A 21,296-nucleotide genomic window follows, 5' to 3' on the forward strand; every position below is an offset into this window, starting at 1 on the left:
TGAGTAACTCCAGCGTTTGGTGTTTGGTTTACACCTTGTGCTGGTGTAAACCATCATCTGCAGTTCCATTCTACACATAGAGTATAGATCAGCAGTCGAGAATAAACAGATAAGCAACTGAGCAGAATAATAAAATATCATGAAGACCAATAAAATACTACAAAGAGCAGTCCAGGGCTGTGTGTCCAAAGTTTAGTTTGTCAATTTGAATTCAGAGTTTAAAATTCTGGAAATGCTAACCTTGTCTCAGGCATAAAACTAATGTCCCTCTTCTTTAAGGACATTAGTGATCCAGTTATAATTTTCCAACACCTTGGCTATTTTCAGGATTATATTACCTTTTAATTACAAATCATCAAATTTAAGCAAGCAATCCCAGAAAACTATAGATGGACACAAAAAGCTGGATAACTCAGAAAAGGAATAGGTGACGTTTTTGGGTCAAGAACATTTCAGTTCTTCAGACTGAGAGTCAGGGGGCAAGCAAACTATGCCGGGATGTGAACTTGCAAGCTTTTTTCATGTTAAAGTGTTGCCAAGCATCACGCTTGTGGGCAGATCCGTTCCTTTTTCTCTCCCTTCTTGACTTCTCTTCCACATCAGCATTCTGTTCTAAGATTGACACTAGCTAAGCTGAGCACAAATTACTACTTGGGAATCAGACTTTGAATTCCAATAGGGAGCTCACCTCCCAGTCAGTAGCACTGTCCGAGTGCTGCTCAGCTCCTGTGCTTCGTCCTCCTCAGTGATCAAGGAAGAGTCTGGTGGCATCACTATGAAGTGTCCAATTGTTGGAGAATGGGAGAAGGACGGAGTGAACTATGCAGGGAAAACGCACGATGGTAATATGAAACTGACCAAGCTCTCGGACATCGATACTGGAGAATATACCTGCACTGTTGGCCAAAAGAGATCGACTGCTTTTGTGTTTGTCAAACGTAAGTTGATCTTTTCTATGTAACACTTGAAGAGATGTGATAACTGGAGTTGGGCATGATGTTAGAGTTTGTTACATTGCTGTCCCTGACTTACCTGACCCCGAGTTCCTCATTGGAACCATTACCAAACTGGGCTGGGAACAAAAGAAGTGGTGGCTGTCTGAGACAGAAGTAGAATTTGAATATCAGGGCTATGTTCTCCATTTCAGCACTGGCTGAACATAAGAAGGTGGTCAGCTGCAGCACCAGAATGAATGAACAAAACAGGAGCAATAGATGTTTAAAAAATTATATTGCATTAAATATAAAATGAAATTTTGATACGTTTTTGTCCAACCTTTGTTTTCAGTTTGTAAGAATTGTGTGCAACTGGATGCCAACACGATCTCTGGAATTGTGATTGGAGACCTTATTGCTACTGTCTTTATCGCTTTAGCGATCTACTGTGTGGCATCTTCGAAGGGAGGAAAAGGTTACCATTTATTTTATCAGTTCTCATCACACCTGTACTGATTGTCTCATCCTCTACTTCTACTAACTATAAGGTCATTATGTACTTGGCCAACCTTTTAGCCTTGAGCCAGTTGGGTCGATTCACAGCCCATTACAAACATGTCCATATCCCAGCAATAGGCATTGGAGATCCCATACAAGATCATTGGAACTTGAATTTGCAACTTTCTGAGTGAAAAGCAACTGAACCATGATATACTAACAATTGAACACTGTGCTGCCGGTAGGAAAATAAAACATCTCTTGTGAAAGGTTCAATTAACCTCCAGGCACCGCAACATTTTGGGGAAGAGAATTTTAGATTGCTGCCCAATCGTCCAGTGGCTCAGACACCCACCATCATGAAGTGCTTTGATAGACTGATGATGGCACATGTTAACTCCAGCCTCCCAGCCAGCCTTGATCGGTTGCAGTTTGTTTACCGTTGCAACAGGTCTACACCACGTGCCATCTACCTGGCCCTAAACATATCTCTGGAACACTTAGATAACACGAGACTCCTATGTATCGACTATAGCTCTTCCTTCAACACCATAACCCTATCCACTCATCTCCAAAATCCTGGATCTAGGAATCCCCCATCAGGGAGGATAGAAGACCTCCACAATAATTCTCAACATGGAGCCATGCAAGGATGCATTCTCAGTACCTTCCTATACTACTCTCACAACTGTATGGCTAAACTAGGTGCTAATTCCAGTTGAAGATTTGCACCGTGGTGGGCCGAATCACAGACAATGATGAGACAGAGTACAGGAGGGAGATGGAGAACTTAGTGATATGGTTTCAGGACAATAACTGCTCCCTGAAGGGCAGCAAGACAAAGGAGCAAGTTATTAACTTCAGGAAGCATAGTTGAGTACATGCTCCATTCAGCCATCAATGGTGTGGAAGTGTAAATGGTCGATAACTTCAAGTTCCTTGGCATTAATATTACAAATGATCTTTCACGGACCAAGCACACTGATGCGACGGCCTAGAAGGCTCAGCAATATCTTTACTTCCTGAAGAGCCTGAAGAAATTCGTCATGTGTCAGCAGCTTCTTCCCCTCTGTTATCTGAACAGGCCTTCCATAAGTTAGGGTGCTGTCCGATTCATCGCTAGCCTATTGAGGACATTAGTCCTTTGTCAATGGAACTGATGCGCTACAATGCTGGGAACTATATTCTGCGCTCTGTGTTTTCCCTTTTTCTCTATCTACTGTACTTGAGTTTGACTTGATTTATGTATGGTTTATCCGATCTGTTTGGATAGCATGCAAAACAAATCTTTTCTCTGTAACTTGGTACATATGACAATGTTATACCTAAGCCTAACCCTTATAGAAATGGTTTAAGAATGAACTGCAGATGCTGGAAAATCGAAGGTACACAAAAAAGCTGGAGAAACTCAGCGGGTGCAGCAGCATCTATGGAGCGAAGGAAAAAGGCAACGTTTCGTGCCGAAACGTTGCCTTTCTCCTTTGCTCCATAGATGCTGCTGCACCCGCTGAGTTCCTCCAGCTTTTTTGTGTACCTTATATAAATGGTATTGGTCGTGCCTTAGATAATTCCAAGTTTCTTATTCCCTTCCTTGTACTTTTCTTCCAGCTTCTGACGAGCAGCACCTTGTTCCCCATAACAACGATCTGTATCAGGTAAGGAGAGTCAACAGTTGTCTACTAGAGTTCATTGAGTTTGAGTGGGTTTTGGACTTTGATCAAGTTATTAATGTGGAGCAACAAACAAATGAATGTGTGGAGTTTGCAACCAAGTGAGTTTCCCCTGGGTGTTGCAGTTTCATGTAAATTGCCCCTGGTGTTGGCAAGAGGTACAAAAATCAGTTGATGGGAATATGCAAGAGATTAGGTTACAGGGAACTAAATAGGAGAAACCAAATCATGTAGGCTGACAGTTGAGAACAAAGTTTTGCTCTCTTAATGGCTGAGAAAGGATGACTTGACCCACCCTAGGAGCCAATCCAGGGTATGCCTACGTCATCTGCAGGAGTCATACAGCACAGAAAACAGGTCCTTCAGCTCAACTTGCCCATGTTGACCAAGATGCCCCATCTACGCTGGTTGTACCTCCCTGAGTTTGGCCGCTGTCCCTGTAAACCTTTCCTATCTATCTACCTGTTTAAATGTTTTTATCGTATCTGCCTCAATATTGGCAAAGGCTTCAAATATTTGTCAAGTACACACTGGATATCTCCACGAATCCAGCAGACTGTGGTTTTACGACATGCTCTATTGGTTGAAGTGGGAAGAGGATACCTGGTCCTAGACCTCTGCCGAATGTGTCCATAAAGACATGTACAGGAGATAGACACAAAAAGCTGTAGGTCTCGACCCGAAACTTCTCTCCAGAGATGCTGCCTGTCCCGCTGAGTTACTCCAGCTTTTTGTGTCTGTCTTCGGTTTAAACCAGCATCTGCAATTCCTTCTTACACAAGAGATGAGCAGGGATGGGCATGGTAACTCTCCTTCCTGAAAGAGATAATTTTCTCTATCCTTCTCTGGGATGGGAGAAATATAGATATCTCAGTGCAAAGTGCTGAGGGTGTAATTTCCCACTGGGTAATTTCATAATCCAGATCCCATGCAGTGAATATGATATTGTAGAAAGAGATAATTTAATGAAGCAACAAGATTTACAGCAGAAAGAGGGCTGTAATCGGCTTGTGATTTCTCATGCCAACCAAAAGCAAGTTCATTTTGATTAAATGTGTAAGAAAGAACTGCAGATGCTGGAAAAATCAAAGGTAGACGATAATGCTGGAGAAACTCAGTGGGTGAGACAGCATCTATTGAGCAAAGGAAAAGGTGATGTTTCAGGTCAAGACCCTTCTCCAGAACTTATGTCTACCTTCATTTTGAGTAAAACTACTTTCCAGCTCTTGGCCATTGCCTTTATAAGCTATGATTCTTCAAGGATTCATCCAGGTGCCTCCTGGCTTCTATGAGAGTTTCCCTCTCCATTACTCTTTCAGTCAGCAAATCCTAGACTCGTCCCCACTTGCCCCATCACTGTCTTTCGGGTGAAGAATTTTCATCAACCCTTAGTCCTTCCGCTAATTGACCAATTGTCTAAACCCTTATTCTATAGTTAGTCATCTCCCTTCGGAGAAGCTCCTGTTGATTCTTTCCATGTCTTTCACATTTATAATGTGTCAAAAAGAGTCTATTCAGCACAACTGCTCCATCACTCTGACTAATGCACATATCCTTTGAGGAGCCACAGCAACCCAACACTCCCCCCCTCTCCACCCAAATCTCCCGTTCTGGATCTCCCTCAGTTGCCCTTGTTCTGGATCTCCCTCAGGTCCCCTTGTTCCAAAGAGAACAAGCCGAGCCCAACCAGAACATAACTGACCACGAGAAGGTCCTCAGAATCCCTTTCTGCAGCCCCTCACATGCTTTCACAACCTTCTCCTGAAGTGGCAACCACAACTGCAAGGGGCAACCGGGGTTTCCTTGCCTGACACATGGGAGGATTAAGGCGGTAACCATATAACCATATAACCATATAACAATTACAGCACGGAAACAGGCCATCTCGGCCCTACAAGTCCATGCCGAACAAATTTGTTTTTTTCCCCTTAGTCCCACCTGCCTGCACTCATACCATAACCCTCCATTCCCTTCTCATCCATATGCCTATCCAATTTATTTTTAAATGATACCAATGAACCTGCCTCCACCACTTCCACTGGGAGCTCATTCCACACCGCCACCACTCTCTGCGTAAAGAAGTTCCCCCTCATATTACCCCTAAACTTCTGTCCCTTAATTCTGAAGTCATGTCCTCTTGTTTGAATCTTCCCTATTCTCAAAGGGAAAAGCTTGTCCACATCAACTCTGTCTATCCCTCTCATCATTTTAAAGACCTCTATCAGGTCCCCCCTTAACCTTCTGCGCTCCAGAGAATAAAGACCTAACTTATTCAACCTATCTCTGTAACTTAGTTGTTGAAACCCAGGCAACATTCTAGTAAATCTCCTCTGTACTCTCTCTATTTTGTTGACATGGTAGGTAGTCACATATTTATTATTTGGATGTTAATACTGTCTTGGTATTTTCTAGGATCTTCGGAATCGTAGAGGGAGCTCTGAATACAGCCAGCTTGCTCCACGCCTGAAAATATAAAAAAGCGCACAGCTGCGATCCAACTCCTTTCCGCCGAGCACCTTCAGTTATCTCGTACTTCTTTCTTTTGCTTTTTTATTGATGGAACCGCTTTTCTAAGTCGCTATTTTGCAACAAAAGTTTTTAAAAAATGTGATTCCAGATGGCAAGGATGTTGTTTAGCATCTGCCAGCAGTGCTCACTGGTCACAAAGGTCTCCGTCCTGCCTGTGGGCATCATGTGCTCCCTCTCCAGGGGCAGGTACCTCGATCCAAGCTGAATCCCAGAGGGACAGGCACTCAAGATTTATGGACCCTTACCCGAACCATCAATGTTTGGTCCAGGAGTGCTCCAATGAGTTTGTTCCTCGACAGACCCATTATCACCACCCAACCCCACACTCGCATCAGTTGCCCAAAGATCAGGAGAGTTTGACAGCTGGTAAGGAGCAGTTCCTACAAGTACACAGAGATAGAGTCATAGAGTCTTACAGCGTGGAAACAGGCCCTTCAGCCCAACTTGCCCTCACTGGCCAACATGTCCCAACTACACCATATCACTCTAAACCTGTCCTATCCAAGTACCTGTTTAAATGTTTCTTAAACATTGTAATAGTACCTGCCTCAAATACCTCCTCTGGCAGCTCGTTCCATACACCTACCACCCTTTATGCGAATAAGTTCCTTTTAAGTCTTTCCTCCCTCACCTTAAACCTATGTTCTCTGGTTTTCGATTCTCCCACTCTGGGTTAGGGACTCTGTGCATCTGCCCGATCTATTACTCTCATGTTTTTGTACATGATTTTAGGATGGAGAAACGGAACACAGAATCTTTGGAAATTGCAGGCATTCCACAAAGCCGTAAACTTGGTAAACATCTCTAGTGCAGGCCTGCTCTGTGCAATGTTCTCCACTCCGGTTTCCTGATGTGAAATTCTTGATCGAGGACACTCACTCTCCACGAGATGTCAAAAACCAATCTCCACCGTGTGCCTGAGTGTCAGACAGAGGGATGGAGAATGTGGGAAAACAGCTCAAACAGAAACAACTCCAATATCTCCCCCCTCCCCCCCTCACTTCCCCCCCCCCTCATTTTCCTGGGCCCCATCTGGATTTACACCCATATCCCTCATTCCCTCTCCCCCCACCACTCCCTTTCCACGTATTCAGTCCAATGGCCTCACGCCTCTTCTATCTTTACCTCGCACTTTTTGTCTTTTCAACACTGGCCGTTGTCTAGCCATTGTCACTGATTTTCTGCAATCAGTTTTTAATTTGTAATTTGATTGATAACTACGAAATAAATGATCTGTGGCTTCCACGTGGTGTGAATGCGTCCCTGCTGTTTGTAATAAAACCGGAATTCACGATGTATCATCAGTTTTCACACATTGAACACCGGCACACACAAAGACCCTAGAAGGTGAACATATTCTGCATACAAATGACTAACTCCTTTATCAGCCTGTGACGCTCTCACCAGTGTCTCGATTGTCAGCTTAAAGCATCCAAAGCCTTTTGTTACATTTCAGCTTGTAAATTGCTACCAGGTATTGATTATCCCGCATGTAAACCCTTGGACTATGTTGCAATTCTCTGCAAGGTGCAACCAACCCCCATGTTAGGAGGGGAGGGGGGGGGAGATTGCAATTTTTCAATAACACAAAGTGCAAGACACAAAACATCAGCACAATTGCTAATAAATGCCAGACAAAACTAAAATTGATTAAAAATCGATGCATACATTTTGTAAGAGGGAATTTTGTTCCATAGCTCATATTCAGGTTTGTGATTTGTAATTCTGTAGCGGCAAATTTCTGTTACCCAAATGGCCGTATCGTAAGGAATATTTTTTATATTTTTCGTGTTACATAAACCTCCCGAATCTGTCAACTAGATTTCATTTTCACTGCACCTTTGGGTGCATGTGACGAATAAATTTGACTTTGAATCTGATTTTGAGTCTTTAACTCACTACAAATGATCCAACTCTAATAGAATGGCAAGCAGGTCGGGATATTTGTAAACCATGAGATTCTGCAAATAACTCACTGAATTATAAAGCACCACTCCCTCATACGGACTGAAATATAAGGTGCATGATATTTTGTATGGATAGGCCTTAGTGGCACACTGTCCATTTGAGCACGTGTACCCTCAGCTACAAATGTGCTTCCTGTAATCACCAACAGTCCTTGTGACTCAATGAGTGAGATGGAGTGAAATACATCTAATAGCACATGAGTTAACAGCGTGCTGCTGCATGTACTGATGTTGGCTAGAGATAACAAAGATGCAACAGGAAGAGGAAAGAGGTAATGTAATGCGGGCGCCTAGAATCGCAAGCAGTTGGCTGTGTGTGGGAGGTGTACCACTTATCAGATGTTGGGATTTGGTGACTGTTGAGATATCACAACCTCTTCAGTCTTGTACATCTGTCAAAGCATACATATGTTTCCAGCTGCCAGCCAAAAACACCAGCCAGCATCGTTAGAGACCCACACCACCCTGGCCACACACTCATTTCACTCCTACCATCGGGATGAAGATACAGGAGCCTGAAGACTGAAACATTCAGAACAGGAACAGTTTCTTCCCTACAGCCATCTGGTTGTTAAACATACCAGCCTTCAAATAAGCTCTGAACTACATAGACTTGGGGACATTAGTTATGTCTTTTTGCACTATTACTATTGTGTGCTGATGTATGTACACATAAATATATTTATATATATATATATATATATTGAACCTTTTTCCATTTATTATATTGTTTGCCGAGTACTATGTTTATATATTCTGTTGTGCTGCTGCAAGTAAGAATTTCGTTGTTCTGTTTGGGATATTTGACAATAAAGCACTCTTGAATCTTGAATAATAACTTACATAGATGGCAGTCTTGTAGTGTTTGAGCTCCGGGAATGGTTTTAGAATGGCCTTGTGGACGGAAGGCAGCAACCATAACCCAGTCGTTCAGGAAAGGAGAGAGAAAACAGGAAAAGTTATCCTGAGATCAGTCATCGGGATATTATTAAAATTCAACAATAAGGAAATAGCCAACCAGGGTCCCTGGAAAACAATTGGCAAGAATCAACAAAGATTTATGAAAGAGAAGTTATTTTTCATAGAATCATCAGTCCATTATGCCTATCCTTATTTTTGGTTGTCGAGAGGAGATTAATTAAATAAACCTGTAAATGTAATATAATGGGATTTTTGAAAAACATTCAAGAAGTTACCATGAGATTCTTAAAATAAGCCACTGATCCACAATTACTGCCCTTCATCCCTCATACTGACTGAAATATAAAGTTGATGGTGCTTCAAGAGGTGCAGTAAGTTGATTGTACAAAACTAGGCCCGTGGAATTAGGGTAATACATTAGCATGGATTGTTTCAAGGCAAAAACAAACTAACAAATAACAAGGTCGATATTCCAAAGAATTTATTTCTGGATTTCTGGAGAACGAGAAGAGGCTTTTTATCCCCTTGGCTGGGAAATACAGAACCATGGGTCATAGACACTGAAATCATCAGATTATGAATTATTGATAAATTTGATGGTAATTTCTTGAAGTGAGGGAGCAGAGTAGATCGCCGCAGTGATTGAGCAGTTGTGCATGTGGCAAATAAAACAGCATTGAAGCATTGATCTTACTGCATGACTGCATGGACCTGCAGACCTTCTGATGGCCTCCTGCTGCCCTTACCTTACACTTTCTTAGAGGAAATCAAAATAGTTAATTGTGAGTTCTGGATGGTTTAGGCAGAATTCAATGAGAATTTACCCCCAACAAACTATCCTTCTGCACAGATGATGCTCTTATAATTAGTTGCCACCGGTCATGCAAACTTAAATGCAACCAGCGGATAATCACGTTGAGGCGTGTTAAATGCCGAGACTTAAAGAAGGGACTTGCTTTGTACTGAAAATAATGTCAGAAGTTTCCCCATGACAGAAACCTGGGTCCTGAATCCAGGCTGACAGCCCAGTGTGTTTCTGATGTAGTCTTTTAGTTTCTTAGTTCAGAGATGCAGCATGGAAGCAGACACATCAGCCCATTGAGTCCACACTGACCACTGATCACCCATTCATTCCCCACATCCTTCCTGTGGAGAGGCAACCAGAACTGCACATAGTGCTCCAAATGTGGCTTCACCAGTTGTCTAAAGCTGTAACATGACTTCCTGACTCGTATACTCAATGCTCTGACTAATCAAGGCATGCCAGGCACCCATCCCACTTTATCATCGACTGTCTACACACTAGGGACAATTTTATAGGGGGAAATTAACGTGCAGACGTGCGATGTGGGAGGAAGCCTATGTGGTCACGGGGCGAACGTGCAAACTCTGCACAGACAGCACCCGAGGTGAGGATCGGACCCAGGTCTCTGGCGCCGTGCGGCAGCAGCTCTACCTGCTGCGCCACTGTGCCGCAGTGTCATCTCCTTTTGGAGGCACTCTCTTATTGCTGTAGCAGTAATCTGACTTCACTACATTGCAGTACACACACTAACCCCAGCTATGAAATGTTATCAACTGTTGCACTAATGACTTTGGGCTTTCTTTTGCACCAGCATTGTGGTGATTGAATTGTTGTTTATTAGATACAATCTGTGTGTTGTGTTATACTGTTACAGTTAGAATTTCATTGTTCAGTTGTCGGTACGTAGTGCAATTAAACACTCTTGACTCTTTTAGTCCACAATGATGTGGTTAAAAGATTCCATGACCCTTTGGAAATGGAATCTCCTCCACCTTCTTGACAATAAGTATTCCTCAACCAGCATCGTGTTAAAAAAAATCCCTCGTCATTGTCGCATGAATGTAGTTGGGACTTTGTTGTACTGAAATTGCCTGTTTTATTTCGAACATCATGTCTATATATTTGCTTTGTATTTCATTGGCTCTGGGACCTCCAGAGGCCATGACGGAACTGGATTATAAATCTTTCATTAGCATCTAACGTTTCAATAAAGTGACAATTTATTTGCTCGAAATGAAGACTTGAACTCATTCACTTCTTTTTGCGAAGGAGGGTTTGACTGTTGCTGCTTTTAAATATATTTATCAGAGAAACCACTGATAAGAACAGCTGACGGCTGATTGGTTGATAAAGTCAGTTTGCGCTCACGTATCAGCTTCTAATCTCCACCTTCGACTTCCAACGCGGCGACCAAGCGAGGGCCTTTCACCCGCCTTCAGATAAACCCAGCTCGTTACCAGCCAGGTATCCCGTAGGGAAAGGGTTAATCTATTGCTTGCGGGCCAACTTTCATTGAAAAGCGATGGTTCAATCTTTCCGTAATTAACTTATTTCAACATTTGAAGTTGTTTTGTCACCTTAAAATATTCTTTAATGATTTTGCTGCATTGCAGCACTGACTCTCTTGTGAAGTCCCTCATTGATGCTATTACACATTGCGACATCTTGAATGAAAGGAGCCGAAGAACATTATCCCTTCGACCTTTGTTGCTGGTTGGCATTTGTCTTTCAACCACGTTGATTGTGCTGTTCTACTGCTCTGCATGATGTTCACATCATTCATTCTGTGCATCTATAAATTTTACGGGATATAATGTTAAAATTATGGTGTAAATGTCACAAATAAGCAGCTAAATGACATTCAATACTCCCGCACCATACAGAAATTTCAAAGAGCAACCTTGTATTTAGTTTGGTGTTACAACTGAAATATGATCTAATCATCAAACGATCATGGCAGCGAAATGTTTATTATATTCACATAGTACATGTAAGGGAACTAAACTAGGTGTCAGATACGCTGCTCCATTGCTTTACAGTCACTAGCGTCTTGTCAAAAACACTTAAGAAGTTAAGGATTTCCGAGTAAAGATCATGTAGCTCTTGGATCAAAAGGTTATTGGTAATAGGTGCGGAATTATGCCCAGCAAGTCTACTCCAACATTCAATTGTGGCTGATCTATCTCTCCCTCCTAAACCAATTCTCCTGCCTTCTCCCCATAACCCCTGACACAACGCACTAATCAAGAATCTATCTATCTCTGCCTTAAAAATATCCATTGACGGCCTCCACAACCTTCTGCGGCAAATAATTCCACAGATTCATCACCCTCTAACTAAAGAAATTCCTTCTCATCTCCTTCCTAAAGGAACGTCCTTTAATCCTGAGGCTATGACCTCTAGTCCTAGACTCTCCCGCTAGTGGAAACATCCTCTCCACATCCACTCTATACAAGCATGTTGTACCTATCAATAAGGTATAACAGGAACATGGTGTGATTCCATATGCCTCTCTTTTCTTCATAGCCGTTGATTTTAAATGTTACAGCTAAATTAATCTTAGTTTAATATTAAAGTCTAACCAGCACCGATGGTCACTTATGCACTTTCTGAATTCCAAAAAAATCTGTCATCCATTCTCGCCATTTAACCGTTAGACTCAATATTGTTCTGGTAATCTGCACAATGGTCTATTCAATGCCCATACCTGTTCACCATGGTGTATTATCCAGAATGAAAGGTAATACATTGTGTAGAAGCTAACTGGACATTTGCACAGTTGGAGTCTAAATTCCCCCATGTTATGCCTCCCCCAATATTTGGACCAATATCTCATTACACTATTTTGTTAATTTTTTATTCTATCCTACACCAGTCTATTTGGACCTGACGGTTTTTTGGATTTCTCACCATTTAGAAAAATGGCAATTCTATACAATAAAATCTATCATTAATTTGCCTGTTTAAATTCATTTACAAGTAATTCACGTGACCATTTCAGATTAGTAATTGTTTTTCATAATTACATTGGTTCTTTCTACACTGCTTTAAAAGCCACTTTGTTTTATACAATTGTATTTCTTTCCCGTGATTAACAGATCATAAACAGTCCGTAAATTGATGAAGTTCTATCACAGCCAAATCCTGCCCATTTGATTTCTCATTACCGCTCTGCCAGCTCTATAAATCGTCTTCAGAGATTTTGGCTCACAATCTCTTATCAAAAAACATCTACTCATCCACATAAACCACATATATTGGCATTGCCTGACTACCAGTTCAGTTAACTCTGAAAAGTGTTTAGTCTATGTCCTCTAACATGACCCTTTGCAGATCCATGCTGGTCCATTCTCACACTTCAGTCCCTCACTCCTTAATCAAAGGCTCCAGTAATTTCTCATTAATTAATTTGAGAAAGTAGGTTATGCAATTGCTTGGATTTTCTCCCCTGCCGTTCTCAAAGAGTGAAATAAAATGTGCAGATTTTCAGCAGTTGTGCCAAAGAAAAGTTGGGTAGGGAGTGGGATGTTGTGGGGGAGGAAATGGTACGGGAGATGGAAATATGGGTGTCAATTGAATACTCTCCTCACCAATTGGTATAAAAGCTCAAGGGGTGGAACATGTGGCATCCTTACCCAGCTAATACATTGATCTGAAAGATGGTCACATTGTTCTCATGGAGATAGTGTAAAGTATACGCTATTCACTCAAGGTTGTGAACTGTGACGCATGACTCATTTTCTATTTCTGTTATTTTCAGGGATCAGCGAGGCAAAGATAGGTAAGTAATATTTTCAGTATCATAAAGAAACATAGAAACATAGAAAATAGGTGCAGGAGTAGGCCATTCGGCCCTTCGAGCCTGCACCGCCATTCAATATGATCATAGCTGATCATCCAATTCAGCATCCTGTACCTGCCTTCTCTCCATACCCCCTAATCCCTTTAGCCACAAGGGCCACATCTAACTACCTCTTAAATATAGCTAATGAACTGGCCTCAACTACCTGTGGCGGAGAATTCCAGAGATTCACCACTCTCTGTGTGAAAAATGTTTTCCTAATCTCGGTCCTAAAAGATTTTTCCCTTATCCTTAAACTGTGACCCCTTGTTCTGGACTTCCCCAACATCGGGAACAATCTTCCTGCATCTAGCCTGTCCAACCCCTTAAGAATTTTGTAAGTTTCTATAAGATCCCCCCTCAATCTTCTAAATTCTAGCGAGTACAAGCCGAGTCCATCCAGTCTTTCTTCATATGAAAGTCCTGACATCCCAGGAATCAGTCTGGTAAACCTTCTCTGTACTCCCTCTATGGCAAGAATGTCTTTCCTCAGATTAGGAGACCAAAACTGTATGCAATACTCCAGGTGTGGTCTCACCAAGACCCTGTACAAAGAGCGACTTACATTTTGAGGAGATACTATTCGAGCTAAACCTGCTTTCAACAGGGTCCAGAGACAATGTTTTCATAATTACATGGCAGAGTATAGATTATTTACACTCTTAAGAGTTTGAGTGGTAAAGCTCAACAAGGAATTACTCATTTCCACAAACATTATACGTGCAGCTCTGATTGCCACCCAAGATCAGTGGATCACTGGGTGGGCATCAATAATGTCCTTTAGCACGGAGGTACAAATACCCAAATGGAAATGTGATTGGGGATTAGTCTACAAATGTGGTTGGATATTTCACAAACACTTCCTGATCCAAAGTGATTTGTACAGAATAAGGGAAGATGTATTGAACTGACTCTAACTGTGGACTATGAATCATTGGCATCAGTGGGTTCAAAAACCCATTCCATTGGTAGGATTCCTACCACTATGATAGACGGAGCATGGGTGGAACTCGTGAAGCAAGGAGTTGTTCTGCTCCCCTTTGGATATAAATCTCTTGAATTTCGTCCAGGCTTGAAGCACAAGGACAATGATTGCATCTTATGGCTTTGCGTTTCAGACCGCCTATTGTGCTATTGCTCTTACCCTTGCCGATTTGATGATCAGTCTCAGGCTGGGGTGGGTGAGGAGGGAGGAGGTTGGCAGAGAGGTTGATTAGTTGAGGAAAAGGATTGAGAAACCGGAGACCAGAGAAATAATTGTTGGCATGTTAGTCACCATGTTTCCTACATTGGGACAGTGACCACGTTGGCAGTGTGCTGCGCTTTGAGGCTCCATGAGGTGATGAAAGGTGCTGTGGCGATGCAACTCATTCTGTCCTTTCTTAGCGATCATTCCCAGGGGTTCAACTCTCAAACTCCAGTGCGAGAACAATGCGAGTGTAATAATCCGTCACCACGGAGGTGTCGATGAAAAAACCTCCTACTCCTCACGAACAATACAGACTGATGCGGACACAGCACCATACGGCTGCTACGGTTCCACAGATTTTACCTACGTCTTCATCAGAGGTAAGTTACACGTTACAAAGTCTCTTTTTTTAGTTTAGTTTAGTTTAGAGATACAGCGTGGAAACAGGCCTTTCAACCCGCCAAGTCCACGCCGACCAACGATCACCCTGTACACTAGTTCAACCCTACACACCAGGGACAATTTACAGAAGGCAATTAACCTACAAACCTGTACGCCTTTGGAGTGTGGGAGGAAACTGAAGCACTTGGAGAAAACCCACACGGTCACAGGGAGAAAGTACAAACTCCATACAGACAGCCCCCGTAGTCAGATTCAAACCCAGGTCACTGGCGTTGTAAGGCAGCAACTCTTCTACTGCACCGACCGCTGTGCCGATCATTTCTAACTTTCGACAGTGTCTGCCACAAGGTGGTCATGCTACCTGACTGGTAGAGGGCCTGTCCCACTGTACGAGCTAATTCAAGAGTTCTCCCGAGTTTCCCCTGATTCGAACTCGGAGAATTACGGCAATAGCCGCTCGTAGGTACTCGGGGCTGTCATGGACATTTTTCAACATGTTGAAAAATCTTCACGAGCTTACCGCGTTTCCAGAGGTCCCGTCGTCAGCATTACAAGCCGCTAAGAGATGTCCCGAGCTCCAATGTACCCGCTACGAACATTCTATGTGCTTACCACAAAATTGATTTTTTTTTTACTCTCAGGAGAGCTCTTGAATTACATCGTACAGTGGGACAGGCATTTAACGTAGGAGCCTAGACTATCAAACCACGGGAGTACAGGAATTTGCACGAGTCATTTATGAAAATAATTTATCATGTACATGAGAACATTTCTAAAATTAAAAACTTTAGATTAAGAAAACACACACTATTAAAGCGATGAGTTTGAAGCCACTGGATAGTTATAAAAACCCACCTAGTTCATTTATACCCTTCAGAAAAAGAAAGCTGGTCACAGGATGCTGGTTTACTAAATACAACCAAAGTGCTGGGGTAACTCAGTGGGTCAGGCAGCATCTCTGAAGGACATGGGTAAGTGACATTTCGGGCCAGGAACTTTCTGGAAGTTTTCTGGAAGATAAGAAAACTTACTGGCCTCACAATGAGCTCCAGACCTCAGCCGTGTCTTAGGCTTATAACTGACCTCTAATTCAACAAGATACTGGATTCAATACTATTAAGAACAGCCAATATTTATTGAACCAGTTAACCAACAAATGTTATGAATGCCTTAAAATGGAGTGGACCAGTTGATCTGTCAGGATCATGTTGTGTCTGTGGAGAAACTATCTAATCAGTCCCACAAACCGTTTGTATGAGGCAAACTGCACAAGCAATAACACTGTTAGTCATACTGACACAAAAAGGTTTGTTTGTGTACGAAGGAACTGCAGATGCTGATTTAAACCGAAGATAGACACAAAAAGCTGGAGTAACTCAACGGGACAGGCAGCATCTCTGGAGGGAAGGAGTGGGTGACATTTCGGATCGAGACCCTTCTTCAGATAAAATCACCACTTCTTCTTTTCCCCTTGAGTATTGACAGATGAAGCTCATGATAAATGTTCTAGATTTTGTCCAACGTGTTGAATTAGCCGAGCTCAACCTGGGTAACAGTGAGGTGGCACATAACAGGGAGTTACACAGCAAGCACCTCAGTGTCAGCCAAGGATTAACCTCCAATTTCCTCCATGAGGGTCAACAACCTCGAATGAAGAACATAGAACATGGAACAGTACAGCACAAGAACAGGCCCTTCGGCCCGCAGCGTCTGTGCCCAACACGATGCCACATTAAATGTGCCTGCACATGCTCCGTAATCCTTCATTCCCTGCATTTCCATCTGCCCATATTAAAACCTCTTTAGTGCCACTTTCATATCTACTTCCACTACCCCCCTGGCAGTGTGTTCCAGGTACACTGTGTAAAAAAACGCCTGCACATCTCCTTTAAACTTCACCTCTCTAACCATAAAGCTCTCTAGTATTTAACATCTCTTCGCTGGGAAAAAAAGAGCCTTACTGTCTATCCTATCAATGCCCCTCGCACTTTTATAACCTTCCATCAGGTCTCCCCTCAGCTGCCAAAGCTCCAGAAAAGACATTGCAAGTTTGTCTAATCTCTCCTTATAGTTAATAGCCTCTAATCCAGACAGCATTCTGCTAACCTCTGTGCATCGCATCCAAACCCCCCCACATCCTTCCTGTAATGGTGTGACTAGAATTGCACATAATGCTCCAAATGCAGCCTAACCAAAGTTATCTGAAGCTGCCACCTGACTTCCTGACTCTTCGACTCTGTACATCAATGCCGTTAAGGGTGGTCTTTTTACAAATTGTTATCAACATGTCCTGGGTGCCTTGGTGAAGTTCTGTACCTCCGAGGGACGAGGAGAGAACATGCTTGTTGTGGCATCTATTCTTTTTCACTGGTTTAACATATGTCTTGAAGAGGAAAGACAGTTTAGTTTAGAGGTACAGTGTAGAAACTGGCCCTTCATCCCACTGAGTCCACACTGACCAGCAATCCCCATACACTAGCTTTATCCTATACACACTAGGATATGCACACTTGCCGAAGCCACTTAACCTACAAACCTGTACGTCTTTAGAGTGTGGGAAGAAACCGGAGCACCCGGAGATAACCCACGCGTTCATGGGGAGAATAGACAAAAGACAATAGACAATAGACAATAGGCAATAGACAATAGGTGCAGGAGTAGGCCATTCGGCCCTTCAAGCCAGCACCGCCATTCAATGTCATCATGGCTGATCATCCCCAATCAGTACCCCGTTCCTGCCTTCTCCCCATATCCCCTGAGTCTGCTATTTTTAAGAGCCCCATCTAGCTCTCTCTTGAAAGCATCCAGAGAACATGCCTCCACCGCCCTCTGTGGCAGAGAATTCCACACTCACCACACTCTGTGTGAAAAAGTGTTTCCTCGTCTCCGTTTGAAATGGCTTACTCCTTATTCTTAAAGTGTGGCCCCTGGTTCAGGACTCCCCCAACATCGGGAACATGTTTCCTGCCTCTAGTGTGTCCAAGCCCTTAACAATCTTATATGTTTCAATGAGATGCCCTCTCATCCTTCTAAACTCCAGAGTGTACAGGCCCAGCTGCTTCATTCTCTCAGCACATGACAGTCCCGCCATTCTGGGAATTAACCTTGGAATGTACAAACTCCATACAGACAGCACTCGTGGAGAGGATCGAACTTGGTTCTCTAGCAACTCTCTGGCTGCTCCACCATACCGCCCTTAGATTTAGACCTGTTTAATCTCTCATCTACTCTGTTGTCTCCTTTTTTCAGCTTGTCGGAATTGTGTGGAAGTTGATTCAGGGACCATGGCGGGGCTTGTGATTGGAGATCTTGTCGCCACACTTCTCATCGCTGTGGCTGTTTATTGTGTCGCCACCCCGCCCAAAGTCAAGATTCATCGAGGTAGGACAGGCAGGTTTTGTCTGGTACAGTAACAGCTGACACAGTAACTCTTAATTCAATGGAGATAAGCACCTTGAAACTCTGACATTCATTGTTTGACCACGGAGATTAACAACCTCGAGTAAATGTTATTCTACATTGTGGATGCTATTACTGGTGAGGTGCATAGATCGCTCAGATATAAGGTAGACACAAAATGCTGGAGTAACTAAGCGGGTGAGGCAGCATCTCTGGAGAGGAGGAATGGCCGATGTTTTGGGTCAAGACCCTTCTTCAGACTGATGAAGGTTCTCGACCTGAAATGTCGCCCATTCCTTCTCTCCAGAGATACTGCCTCACCCGCTGACTTACTCCTGCATTTTGTGTCTACCTTCGATTTAAACCTGCATCTGCAATTCTTTCTTACACATCTTGCTCAGATATAATGTCTAAAGACAGGAATGGGGATCTATGGTGATATTACAGCAAAGGTAGTGACGTTGTTTTGTTTTACGTTGAATGGAAAACTTTATTTGTACGATCTTCAGTAATGACACTTCACACATGAGTAAAATCAAGCCATACACAAGGACATCAGGTCATGCAAAGAGAGATATAACCAGAGTGCAAAATGTAGTGCCATAGTGAATATATGTTTAAATAAAAGTGTAAGGGCCACAATGATGTAGGTTGCAAGATTTGGTGGTACATGCCTTCAAACATTTGTATCTGCTCGATGGGATAAGGGAGAAATAATGAGGTAGTAAGTGAAATATAGATGGAGTCAATGGCGGGGGCAGGGGGAGGTGAGGGGAGGGGGCTGGTTTGATTGATAGACTGGGCTGCATCCACAACTCTCTGTGGTCTTAAGCTGCCGAAAATAAATTGTGGTGCTACCCAATACGATGTTATCTATGGTGCATCTATAGAAATGGGTAAGAGGCACATTGATTTTCCTTTGCCCTCTGAGGGGGATGGGACATTGGTGAGCCTTCTTTGCTGTTGCATCAATGTAGTTGAACCTCATGTCCCATCACTGTCACAGTTTTGCTGTAGAAATGGAAGACTTTTTATTCTTGTTAATGACTGTTCTCTCTCCTTCTGTGCAGCTTTTGATCGACAGGCGCTAATCCCGAATGATGCCACTGAAGCACTTTACTCAGTAAGTGATGGACTTGGTGAGAGATATCTCATGTATATGCCTGTGATGCCCCTTAAGGCATTCAGTGAGCACTAAAGCCCAAAGATCTTATAGCGATAAGATCTATGCTAAAGCCAGTGAGGGGAATAAACATGAAGTGAATTCCAAATCAACTCTTGAATGGCCCAGAGGGTAAACAGGGTGGAAATTGCTTTTAAAGTCAGAGTTTGGTTTAGTTTAGTTTAGTTTGGAGATACAGCGCTGAAACAGGCCCTTCGGAGTCCAGCGATCCCCATTCATTAACACTATCCTACACACACTAGGGACAATTTTACACATACACCAAGCCAATTAACCTACATACCTGTATTTCTTTGGAGGGAAGGTTTAAAGGAGATGTGTGGGAGCACAGTGGGTGTTGAGTGTCTGAACTGCCCTGCCAGGAGTGGTGGTGGAATCAGATACAATAGTGACATTTAAGAGGCTTTTGAATAGGCACATGGAAATTCAGGGAATGGAGGCATTGGAAGATGATGTATGACTCAGATTCCAGAATCGCACTTGCTAACTGCATCTCTTTTGGTTCCAGGGAATCAAACAAGGCGACAGACAGGAATACAGCAAACTGAAGGTTAAGAGCAAGGAATAAGTTCATTGCTGTTTCATTAAAAAGACGATTCTTCGATCTGTTCCTTACTGCAATTTCAAAGTTTAATAGCATGTTTTTAAACAATTAGGATCCTGATTCCTGGCGAGATAGTGTTTAGGAGCAGATGTTAGCGGATTTAATAAAACGAGAAAATGCTGGAAGTACTCAGAAGGTGTGGCAGCAAGTTCGGAGAGTAAAGGGCCTGTCCCACTTGGGAGTCATTTGCGCGACATTTACACGACAGGTCGGTAGCGACTGTCACGCGAAAATCGTCCAGCAGGACGACAGTCATAGAAACATAGAAACATAGAAAATAGGTGCAGGAGTAGGCCATTCGGCCCTTCGAGCCTGCACCGCCATTCAATATGATCATGGCTAATCATCCAACTCAGTATCCCACCCCTGCCTTCACTCCATACCACCTGATCCCTTTAGCCACAAGGGCCACATCTAACTCCCTCTGAAATATAGCCAATGACCGTCATGCGGCAAGTGCTCTCGAGGGCCCTGCTTCTTTTGGGAGCCATTTGTGATGTCGTTGGTATTTAGTCCGATCTCCGTGGCAAGGATTTTCCCAGTGAAAAAATATCAAAACTATGCGTGCTTTATAACCGGGTGGTCACGTGGTGCGGCGCGCAAATGACGCGCCGACGGCATTTGGGTGGCGCATAGTTACGGACGTTGGCGCACGGTGATGCATAATAAATTAGCATAGGCAATGTTCGTGCGTCACCGTGCATAACCATGCGTCACCACGCACCACATGCGCGCCGTCAGTGCGTCAACGTGCACAAGAGATACGTCACGCAGGTGGCGCGCAAAGATTTTGAGCACTACAAAATCCTGGGGTGCCGCGCATTACCGCGCTTCACTGCACACGCTACCATGCTTCACCATGCACCATGCACCATGCACCATGCACCATGCACCATGCACCATGCACCATGCACCATGCACCATGCACCATGCGCCATGCACCATGCGCCATGCACCATGCACCATGCACCATGCACCATGCACCATGCACCATGCGCCATGCACCATGCACCATGCACCATGCACCATGCACCATGCACCATGCACCATGCACCATGCACCATGCACCATGCGCCATGCGCCATGCGCCATGCGCCATGCGCCATGCACCATGCACCATGCGCCATGCGCCATGCGCCATGCACCATGCATCATGCATCATGCGCCATGCGCCATGCACCATGCGCCATGCGCCATGCACCATGCACCATGCACCATGCGCCATGCACCATGCACCATGCACCATGCGAGCGGCACAACGCGCCAACCAATTTTTAGGATGTCGCATAAATGACGCACAGATGGCGCCCAAGTGGGACAGCCCCTTAACAGTTCACATTTCAGGCTGATTTG

The 21,296-nt window shown here is 43.5% G+C and overlaps 1 protein-coding gene across 5 annotated transcripts in view; it reads left to right on the top strand.

The window, feature by feature from the left end:
- LOC129712374 (T-cell surface glycoprotein CD3 delta chain-like) overlaps positions 1-21,296 on the top strand; it is a 45,608-nt gene that overhangs the window by 8,953 nt on the left and 15,359 nt on the right. For 2 of the 5 annotated variants that reach the window (XM_055660740.1, XM_055660739.1), the window contains 4 exons: positions 747-938; positions 1,288-1,410; positions 3,042-3,088; positions 5,516-6,028. The exons of 2 other annotated variants lie outside the window; for them this stretch is intronic. In XM_055660740.1, the coding sequence (XP_055516715.1) occupies positions 747-938; positions 1,288-1,410; positions 3,042-3,088; positions 5,516-5,578 (425 nt within the window). In that variant the 3' untranslated portion in view covers positions 5,579-6,028. Of the gene's footprint in view, positions 1-746; positions 939-1,287; positions 1,411-3,041; positions 3,089-5,515; positions 6,029-13,085; positions 13,107-14,552; positions 14,736-18,006; positions 18,139-19,226; positions 19,280-19,847; positions 21,017-21,296 lie in introns of those variants that run through there. One more of the 5 variants, XM_055660738.1, reaches the window with a different exon arrangement.

This window comes from Leucoraja erinacea, chromosome 32, assembly GCF_028641065.1.
Source record: "Leucoraja erinacea ecotype New England chromosome 32, Leri_hhj_1, whole genome shotgun sequence".
Taxonomy (NCBI): domain Eukaryota; kingdom Metazoa; phylum Chordata; class Chondrichthyes; order Rajiformes; family Rajidae; genus Leucoraja; species Leucoraja erinaceus.